This window comes from Topomyia yanbarensis, chromosome 3 (assembly GCF_030247195.1).
Source record: "Topomyia yanbarensis strain Yona2022 chromosome 3, ASM3024719v1, whole genome shotgun sequence".
NCBI lineage: Eukaryota > Metazoa > Arthropoda > Insecta > Diptera > Culicidae > Topomyia > Topomyia yanbarensis.
In genome coordinates, this window is record NC_080672.1 from 3,248,934 (window position 1) to 3,259,588 (window position 10,655).

The following is a 10,655-nucleotide window of genomic DNA, read 5'->3' on the forward strand; positions in this document are numbered from 1 at the left end:
TTTTCACACAGTTCACTGGTTGAAAGGAAAAAAAAAGATTCCAGTCGTTGAAGTTTGGTTTGTTGTTGGATAAAGGGCTCTGTTTTATTCGGTTCTATTGGTCATTTCCGTTTCGTGGGCCTCAGATAAAATACATTTCTAATGCAATGCCAAAAAGTGTATACTGCTTAATGCAAGCTTATCCCTGAATTCGCAAGCAGCGGCTCATGCTTAATTGTTACAGTTATCCTTTCCGTTTTTTTTCTTTTACTCGACATAATTCGAACAATCATAACACATTAGAACAAAACAAAATTGTCAACATGTGCTTCCGAAGCGATTCGATTTTTTTCTTTTTCCTCAAAAGTTAACATAAACATTTTTCGTGTTGACGCGCAGCAGAAAGATAAATTTGTTCTAACGTTCAGCGTATGTCAACTTTCGGCTCGGTTCCGCTATCCGGTACTCTTCCCTGCAAATTTGTTGTGTTATGCATTTCTATTAGATGTAGTGATGGTTTCTTCTTCTTTTTCATTTTAGAGACAAAAATACAATATGTTCCTAGTAAACCTAGCGATTATACTTTTTTTTTGTTTTGCTTTTTCCCTAAAATTGTGTAGCGACCTATTGTACAGTTTATATTTTCAACCTCTTTTCGTTAAAAAAAAGATTCGTTTTCCATGCTGCTGGTTGTTCTGCTCACTTTACTACTGACCACTAAAGTTGAACGAACTTGGAATCTGATGCTGGGTGAATTGGTATCCTTTGAATAGGGAAGGTAGATTAAAATTTGATTTACTTGCAGGAAATACCTTCAATTACCTCCGCTATTTTCAATCTCCTTGGAACGTTTAGCTGCTTTCTTTTGCTCGGCCAGTACAAGAATCTCTTGCAGTGCTTTCGCATCGTCCGCACTCAAATTTCTGGTAAGCATGTTGTACCAGTTTGGATCGGCGCTTGGTAAATCTGTGAAAGAAACGTTCAAAACATTGAAAAGCTGTTTTATTAGATAACATTTTAAACGTCTTACTGGTCATCACTTCCTGGAAGGCAATATATTCATCCACACATTCTGGGTTATCATCGTCGTCCAGTGGGGTGGTGAATCCTTCTAGTGCCGTTTCATCCATTTCGTCACCAGAGTCGTCATCGTCATCGTCGTCATCCTCGTCGTCGGAATCAGCATCCTAAAATATAATTATTTTTTAACATCATATAGTTCGTATTGGTGTTTGTAGCACTCTTACCTTAATAGTGGCGGTCAGCTCGAAACCCTGATCGGCGGCTTTGTCTTGTGCCATCTTGGCAACGCGTTCGAAATACGACGGTCCCATTTCATCCACCTCGTCTTCGTCACTGGAAATGCCATCCTCCAGGTCGTCGTCGTCATCCTCGCTTTCCTCTTCCTCGCCCTCGGCAGCACGGGCCGCATACGCACGCTTCAATCCGTCGAATATTAGTATCAGCGTAGGAATGATCTTTTCACTTAGCTCACTCAACACCGCCGGTTTGCCGTCTCCGAGGGACATCAGAGTGCACAGGCCGATCACGCAAAGCTTACGGTCATGGATTCTGTAAATTGTAACATGTTTAGCCATTCAATGTTTTGTTTTTAAAAGTAGAAAAACTCACCCTAGGAAACAATCCGAATCGTGTATCCATTGTTTGATAAAGTGTGACGCTATCGATTCGTTGCTGACCGGGAGGGGGATTTTTTCGAGAACTTGCAGTAACAGTTGCGGGTTGTAGTAAAGAGCGGCAATGACGACCTACCCATAAGGGAAAAAAACTATCAATCCGTACGTTTACAGACGCGCACCGGACTTACCTGTAAACACATCGTTCGAAGTTCGGAAGTTTTCACCTCGCGTGTTAGTCGAGTGAGTGCCAACTCAACGAAGCTTGGAATACACTCATCGATGCGACCTTTGCATTGAAGGATGATTACCTCCAACAGCTTGGCGGCACTGCACTCTGCCTCCTCCGTTGTGTTGCCGGTCAATATCTACGGAGAACATTATTTGACGATAAGCTGATTTTTAACTTAATAACGCAATCGTAATTACCGTTTTGCACATGTTGAACATGGCCAGGACGTGATTCTGATTTGACAAAAATGCAGGTGTATCGACAGTTATGTAATTGTGTAAGGCTGGCATCATATCTACGAAGTAGTCGATTCCATCCTTCTGGAAAAGCTGTAATTCAAATATAAAAATTAAAATATGAACAAAAACTGATTATGAACCATCTTACTTGGTAGATAATCTCAAGTAACTTCCACATGTCGGGCGATACCGATTTCGAGGTCAGATCGTACACCAGCGAAAACGCTTCCTCGTAGAACTCGTTCACATTATGCTGCAGTACATGGCCAACGACCTGCAGAACGATGGGATGCAGCGACAGCATCACTTGCGGATGTTCTTCCATTACGCTAAGCAGCGTTTCCATCGTGTTCAGTAGACCCATAGCTGTGATGGCCCGTTCGTCGGAATTTTCATCCGCTTCCAGCACTTGGCTGAATGTGGTGGCCAAATGCTGACAGATATCGACTGCAATCGGAAGCAGCTGGTCCGAATAGGTGCAAACAATTTTCTGCAGAACGTTGGTTAGATCTTCGTTCTCGGTTTCGCGGATTATTTTTAGCAGTTCCATAGTTACTTCCTTGATCTGATTCTCCAAGTACTTGGACGCGTTATCTTGCGAGATGAGGAACATTTGTAAGGCAACCGCAGCTTCCACCTTGACGGGAAGCTCTTTGTCGTTCAGCAAAGCAGCAGAAGTAAGTCGCATAATTTCCGCCAGAACCTGTTGATTTTTCAACTTAATTTCGCTGAAGTAATGCAACACCCAGCAGGCTCGAGCACGTAGATGGCCATGTGGACTATTAAACTCCGGAAACACGTACTGCATGATAAGGCTCTCGACCTGTTCCTTGAAGACCTTCTTCTTCAACAGTACATCCGCTAGCGAACCAACCATATGGAGGGCACCGTCCTTTTGTTTGGCGTTCAAGTTCGGAGCATTGATAATTTGCATAATAATCTGCATAACCTGAGGTAGGACACCTTTCCTCGTTTTACAACAGTTGTGGAGCAGCGTTTCGGCAGCCGGAACCGGAGTGGTGTAATCATCAAACACATCAAATTTCTGCCGGATGTACTCGATTGGATCGGCTTCCCACAGTTCCTCGTCCGCTTCCGAGTATGACATGAGAGGAAATATTACGTCCTGGATGATGGCGATGAAGTGAGGTTTCAACATTTTCCACGAGTGAGCATGGGAGACGCTGCGAAGCGGGATGAAATGCAAATTAGTTTTATGATTATTAGTTCATGGCGGGCGTGGCACGGCATAAGTAAACATATTCTCCAAATTTAGTGCTTGCCATTCTTCCACCCGCGCGTGATAAAAATAGCAAACGACTAATATCGTTGCACATAAAGAATAAAAAAAACGTGGTCCACCCGATTATGAGAGACCGTTGTTAGGTCAAATACTTACGCATGTTTGATATAGTTGAGCGTGTCGGTCATCACCCTCGGCGAGACGTAAATTTTGTTCCGGTACTGATCCAAAACTTTCAACAGCACATTAAGCAGCCCGCTGGTAAATGTCGGCAGGAACCAGTCAGCAAACTCGTTGTAGTCTTTCGATACGACGTTTCCAGGACTGCCGTAGCGTTCGAACATTCGGAGAACGATGTGCGACGCCCATTTCTTGGCTTTCCACCAGGGCAGCTCCGGTCGTTCGTCTTCATCGATGTGCGTAGAATCTGGAGCGGGACGATCTAAAATCTGTCGGCAAATTTCCATCCAGTTGGAGAAAATTTCCTTCGTAATGACCTCCAGCGGTAAAGCGTACTGAGTTAGGGCGTAGTAAATTTTCAGAATTTGTTTCTGCATAAGCACGCTCTGCTCGGATGGATCGTTGATTACGTTTAGCATCAGGTTGTACATCTGCGGTAACAACAGGTTCATGGCCTCAGTGAGTGGGGCCCTTTCAGCAGATTTTTTATACTCGTAATTCTTAACCAATTGATACATGCACAACAAAGCTCCATTCCATCCATTAACATCTCGATTTTGCAGATAGATGCTAATTTTATCCACCACTTGCGTCCACCGTCCGGGGAAGTCATTCTTGATAATGTTGTTAATACAGACACACAGCTGTACACGAATTATGTCGGGAGCCAGCACGATAGCTTCGACAATCGTGTCCCGGATCATAGCCCGATCCTGCTCGTGGATAGAGAAAGGAATCGGATTGCCTGTTTCCGCTTCCCGGTCCTGCCAGCTACTGGTTATCAGATTCTTCAAATAGATGGCACCCGCCTGTCGAACTGGGTTGTCTACGTCATTTTGCATAATCACCTGCAGTAGACTCGGCAGGAAGCCTATGATTTTATGGACCTGGAAGGGCGAGAGACGGGTATTATCAGTTGTAGGATGTAATACGAAGACTTTTGTTCAACAGTTCGTTAGGTGTATGTGTTACTTTTGTTTATGTACAATCACAATTGTTTGGTCAATTTTGAAACGAAGCTGTTTCATTTTGTAGTAGTATTTGTCGTTGTCTATTTTCGAGCATAATTGTAACGAAGGACAACTTGCTGGAAATGTGATTGACGAAGGCAACATTCGACTATGGGAAACCGATAAGCGGAGAGCATGAGTGTCAAACTGATTAGATTTTTGACGTCCCTGCATTTTATGCCCAAATATTATTTTAAATAGTATTGTGTAGTTTACCGTGCCTTATAAAATAAAATAATAGGGAACTCGATTGTCTTGAAAACCCGCGCAAAGATCGGGATAAGCATTGTTTGGATATTGCTCAAATGACGGCCAAACAAATAGTTCAGTTACGATAAACGGAATAATTTCAGACTTTGAATTATCTCCCAAGATACCATGGTTTACAAACAAAAATTCGCAAAGGATTTTAAATTGCCTCGGACCCAACTATTGCGAAATTGTTGGGGTGCGTTACTTTGTTTTCGAACGCCAACCCACCGCCCCAAACAGAACCTGGCAGCACTGTCCATCATGCAACTCGCAACGTCAAAATAACCTCGAGCTTTCCCGTCACGCAATCACACCAACACAAACGTAGCAATCTACCGAACAAGGATGACAAAAAATGGCTAGAAATAAGTAACACGATTAAAAATTTGCAACAATCCCTTCATCAATATGCTTCCCTTCCAGTGGGAAAGTAGAAAAACTCAATACTTTCGACGATTCCTGGTGCCCGAAACCAATTTCGACCCAGGAAAACATTGTTCTGTTCTCGTCGAAATGTTCAATCTACCCCTCTGCCCGATGGCAGAGCACATGGTTTCGACAATGTTTTACCTGATTCAATTGTTCCTCCGCCTGCAGCCGCTGCGTTGGTTCGATTGTAGCACGCAGTAATTCGCATATCTTAGCGTTATCCATCTTTGTTTGCTAATTTTTTACCGCTGTTTGAGAGCTGTTTCGCGAGCAACAAAATATCTGCACTACACACGCGGTAAACAATAGCGCACACACGGATTACCCACTTCTGGGTGCTGCAAGGATTTTCCGGCACTGATCCACGATCGGTTTGAATGGTTTTGTGCACTTTTCAAGCACTCCCGGTAACGCAGTTGTTCCCGTCCGTACTTCCGCGCTAGGATGAAAAACTAAAAAGACTGGCCCGTGAATCACACACTGCGAACAATCGGCGACGGTGTGGTTTTTGATCAAGAGACGGCGAAAATTTTTGCTCGCGATTTACGCACACCTTCGACACGGTTTGACACAGAATCGTACGCATACATATGAATTTGCACATTGCCAAAATCCCGAAAAGGTGGCGGTTGTGTTGCTAAATTCAAAGTTTTGGAACGTTTTTGCTTGCTTGCTACAGTATCGATGCGAATTTATTTTCTTGAATAATGTAGGCACATATATTATGGTCAAAAATATGAAATCATTTGCAGTTCAAGAGTACTTATTCAAAAGGTCCTAAGTGACATTGAGCTCGAACTGAGAAAAACGAGGCTGAAGTTTCATGGACCTAAAACAAATCCCTATTAGAGAACAAATCTCGACAAACATATGATTACGGCCTAAAAGCCAACTGTCAAAACCCACTTTGAATGGAAATTCCAGACAAACCGTTGCTAGTCGAACACAGTTCACAACAGTTTATGAAAGAGAAAGCTTTTTTCTTTCGTTTACTTCCAACATCTGTGATTGGCGTGTAACGGTTTGTCCGGAATTTCCATTCAAAGTGGATTGTGACAGTTGTTTTTTAGGCCGTAATCATATGTTTGTCGAGAAATATGCGTTTTGATGGAACAATTGTGCCAATATAGTCTAAGGACTATGCTCTTTAGGTAAATAATGCTAAAAACATGAAATGTTTAGTGCTAATGTAGTTTTTAAGCGCTGTAGAATGATGCGTCCTTTTGAAAATTATAGGACCTTTCACATAGGTCTTTTTTCGGGCCCAAGAATCATACGACGCTGCACATACGGCTTTTTTCAGCAAAGGTAGCTCTTACGACGAATATTGAATTTCTTCAAAGTTTTTGACAAAATGAGCACCGGAATACGAATGTTCTTCATTACTATGGTAAATAGTTGCACTGGATTTAACAGAAGTCTTGCAGAAAAAATGCGGGAAACTTTAGTTTATATTAACAAATCATTGGCTGGAAGTGGTTAAAACCAACGAATGGCATGTTTCTTTAGAATAACTAAGCTTTCCAATTATCATTTAATTTATTATACTTACTAAATTCAACTTCGAAAATAAGTCGCATGAACAGAAGAAAATAATTTTTTTATTTTGATGCTTAGGACGTTTTTACTAGGAAAACATGGAATGAAATGAATCTTGCGTCGTTTTTGCATGGCGCCTATGAACAGCTGCAGAGGTTTTGAAATATTTCGCGCATAGGTCCTTTCATTTTAAAAGGTCTCAAGTGCAAAATTTCAAAATATGATCATGAAAACTTTGCGTCTTTTTATATAATGCTTGTTATTTTGATAAATACTGGGTATAATGAATCCTGGTTTTCGGTATTCGTTAGCTATGTTGTAATCACATGCTGTGCTGCAAATAACTCAGTTTGTTTACATTTGTCACTAAGGTCCATTTGAATCAGCACTCTTGAGTTCTTCGCCAAATGAAGGTATAATGTTATTCACAATCTTAAGATAATCATAAGTTATTCCCAATATTCATTAGGTGTAGCTAGCAAACGATATGTTATTAATTATGGAATTTATGTTTCGACTTCGTCTCGTCCGAATCCGACACAAGCTTAGCGCCGGATTATTGACGCTAGCTTCAAAAACGAATACTCTGTGTTTCTGAGCAAATCCCTACTCCTGCATGATGTCCCGCGAGAAAAGGAGTTCTGATTAAGCTGATGAGAATTGGTGAAGTCGAAGCTTGGTTTGGCTTAGCAAGCCAACGCAATATGCTTACTTGATACTTGATGGGCAATTCGCTTTGTTGAATCTACGCCGAGTGAAGAATTCTCCTCCAATGGACCCTCTCCTGGGCCAATCTCTTCCAGTCACCCTGGACATTGAGTGCTTTTAGGTCCTCTTCCACTGCAAACAGCCATCGTGTACGCGTTTAACGTCCTCGTTTCATGGCCGTACAAGGCAACCGGAACTATTAATGTCTTGTACAACGTGAATTTTGTCTTCGTCTGTAAACTACGGAACTTCAGCTGCAACGCAATATGCACTATGCTATTTTTTCGTAACCCTTTGCGACGCAGTGGGACGTATATGTCCCACCTACTTCTCCTGTTTTTATTGGATTGCTAGGTAGCGTTGACATCTTAATATGAATTTTTGCTTTTAATCAACTCTTAGGTATGCAAGTAGTACAACTAGCACAAAAAATATGTGAATTTGTTAATTACTTGTTAGGGTTGTATATAATTCCCCCAAACGCGATTTCCCAGAAAACAGAATTCCCTTCCCCAGAATGTACCATTCCCCAGAAAGACATTTCCCAGAATGTACCATTCTCTAGAAAACTATTATCCAGAATACCCCATTCCCCAGAAAAGTTAATGTTTTTATTTATTTTTTTGTGGTAAAGCCAAAGGTTTCCGCATACCTAATTCAAGGAATTTATGCGGTGTTAAGCTGCTGAGGATGTGTCGTCGAAAGCGGCGGCCTCTTGCAATCAAACCTGTTATCCTCTCGTATAACCGGGTTACTCGAACATAGGACTTGGTTCCTTCTTTCAAACATGAGCAGTTCTTTTAATTTGTATGCCAAGCAACTCTTGCATGCAAACTTGTAATCTTTTCGTCTGCCCGGTTCATTCAAACATAGGTGTTGATTCCTTCTTTTGAGCTTTCCTTGAATCTATATTAAAACCGAAATGAATGCATATTTTGACAAATGGTTTGGTGAGTTTTTAGAGCATTTATCTTTCTTTTGTATGGGCAATGTTTCGCACGCAAATGTACGATCCACCCGATTGCTCGGTTTACTGAAAACAGGTTGAATTAAATACATTCGAAAGTATTTTATAACTTACACCAAATGCTAGGGGAGACCGGGTCTGGTTGACCGAGTTTTGCTTTCGGAATTTCTGTACTCATTCTGGTTAGAGTTTTTAAAAAACGTTTTGCGCTGTCATGAAGATACAACCCTTGAGCACATATGTAATTTTCCTTCATAAAAAAATCATGGAAAAAGTTACTAGCAAATAAATGCGGAAAGAAAAATCGGCCAAACAACCCCAGGGCTGGGGTAGGTTGGCCGTGTTTGGTGAAATAAGTTCAACACGTCAAATGTATCAGTGGAAAACCTTTGTTGATTAAAAAAGCATCATTTTTCATATATAGTAACGAAAATAAAACCCACTTTTCACTTTTTGGTCTTTTTAGCCTTTTTGGACTTAGTTTCGGCAGCTTAATTGAACTTTTTATTCGTTGTCTAACGACAAAGCGACACATAGGGCTGCGCTGCAGTCAAAATGATCATGTTTGTTAATGGAGCTGTCAAAATACAAGCAAAATAAAAATTTTGTCATAAAAATCGTTAATTTCTCTTTAAAAGTATCATTTGCGAACCAAATTCGATCGTTAAAGGGTTAGAAAAGTGTGTTTGTACCAAATGAAAAATTTTAATCGTAATTTAAAGATATTTGAAAAAAGTTATTTATTTACAAAAAATAAGACTGGCATTTAAAGAAAATCAACTTTCTTCCCCGTGCCTTCAGATTTCGTTAAGAAATATTACGTTTTTACTGCGTATCTATTGATTTTGTTCGCGACTTGTATGGTGCATGCCAAAATCAAAATCATTTTCTTGGTTCATGTCATGAGAGACAGGCGGCGCATGGCTATTTAAAGTTTTGCGTTAGACAGCCTATCAGCTCTCGCTGATTTTAGTTCCTCCACCAGCGTACGCTTACGTTTGATTTCATTTTTCTCCTCCTCCAATGCTGCTTTTATTGGGGGATCGGTCAAAATTTGAGTAGATCGGCGTTTTCTACCTTACCGCTTCTTCGAATCAGATCGTGCATTCGCCTTGTGGAGAGGTCTGACGTCTTCAGGGAGGCTTACATCTGCAGCATATTCTATGCAAATGGACGAGTTTTGTTCGGGGTTGGGTCGATCTGTGTCAAATAGTGCCAGAAACTCCTCAGGAGGAAACATTTCAGGATTGAAGGGACACACGCCAGAGACTCTGAAACCAGCTTGGCATTTAATTTATACAATATCGGAATTAACTTTTTTATAATCAATTTCCAACTTTTAATGATTCTAATCTCTTATATCTATTTGGTAATAATTTTAACTTATTTTTATTATATATTTCTCGTGTATATCTTCCTTGTAATCGTCAATATTAGCATAAAATCAAATTTCGTTTTGACAAAGGTTTGCATTTCACAAATATTGAAGTACACATTGTTCTACGCTAAATTTACAACTGGGTCAACCAACCCCGCTCAAAACTCGGTCAACCAACCCCAATGCATATTTTCGAGAACTATCACGATTTACACAAACGAATATAATGCTATGTTCACACTACAGAGTTAAAACGTGTAATAATAATTAGCAACAAGAAAAACATCATCAAGATAGCGTTAAAACACGTTATAACTCATAGTGTGAACGTAGTATAAGGTTACACTGGTAACTGTCATACCATTTTGTTGGGTTTTGAATACCCTTTCCAGTGGTACCAAGTTACACTCGTGATTCGCTGGTTGGGCCACACCTCTGTCCAACTAACAAATGTGATTTGTTAGTTGGACCGACTGACTGATGTCAAAAACTCCAAAGGAGACGTTAGTAGTGTAATTGCATCTGTTCACATCTCTAATAATTGTCAGATTGATTGTCAAAGTAAATTTGACATAAGATTTTGACATTCAGATGCTTTTTAGTTGGACAATGGTCCAACTAGCGGTGGTCCAACCAGCGAATCACGACTGTATTGGAAATCGGTTGTAAATTGATTCGCGTTACAAATATTACTTACAGAAACAGAAATTTACTCATAAGTGCCGGAAAAAGAACAAACGTGTTCCTGTACAAACGACACCACCAAAACACCTGAAATTACGTCGGTACATGGGTGACCTAATACCCCAACAAAATCACTATAGATGTCGCTACTGCGCATAATAGCCTTTTCATAAATGGC

General features: G+C 40.7%; 1 protein-coding gene across 1 annotated transcript; it reads right to left on the reverse strand.

Moving 5' to 3' along the window:
- Positions 1 to 53: 53 nt before the first annotated feature.
- LOC131689277 (importin-7) lies at positions 54 to 5,756 on the reverse strand. The gene is made up of 10 exons (XM_058974254.1): positions 5,343 to 5,756; positions 3,487 to 4,397; positions 2,236 to 3,271; positions 2,046 to 2,177; positions 1,808 to 1,984; positions 1,612 to 1,748; positions 1,227 to 1,551; positions 1,010 to 1,166; positions 802 to 945; positions 54 to 742 (listed from the first exon to the last, which is right to left on the reverse strand). The coding sequence occupies exons 1-10, from the start codon at positions 5,424 to 5,426 to the stop codon at positions 687 to 689; spliced, it is 3,159 nt and encodes a 1,052-aa protein (XP_058830237.1). The 5' UTR covers positions 5,427 to 5,756; the 3' UTR covers positions 54 to 686.
- Between the last annotated feature and the right edge of the window lie 4,899 nt (positions 5,757 to 10,655).

Coding starts and splice junctions, on each gene's coding strand:
- LOC131689277 (XM_058974254.1), bottom strand. CDS start 5,426: ATGGATAACGCTAAGATATGCGAATTACTGCGTGCTACAATCGAACCA. Junction 2,178..2,235: donor TACTTGAGATTATCTACCAA/GTAAGATGGTTC, acceptor TTTGAATTACAG/CTTTTCCAGAAGGATGGAAT. Junction 946..1,009: donor CTTCCAGGAAGTGATGACCA/GTAAGACGTTTA, acceptor TTTCTTTCACAG/ATTTACCAAGCGCCGATCCA.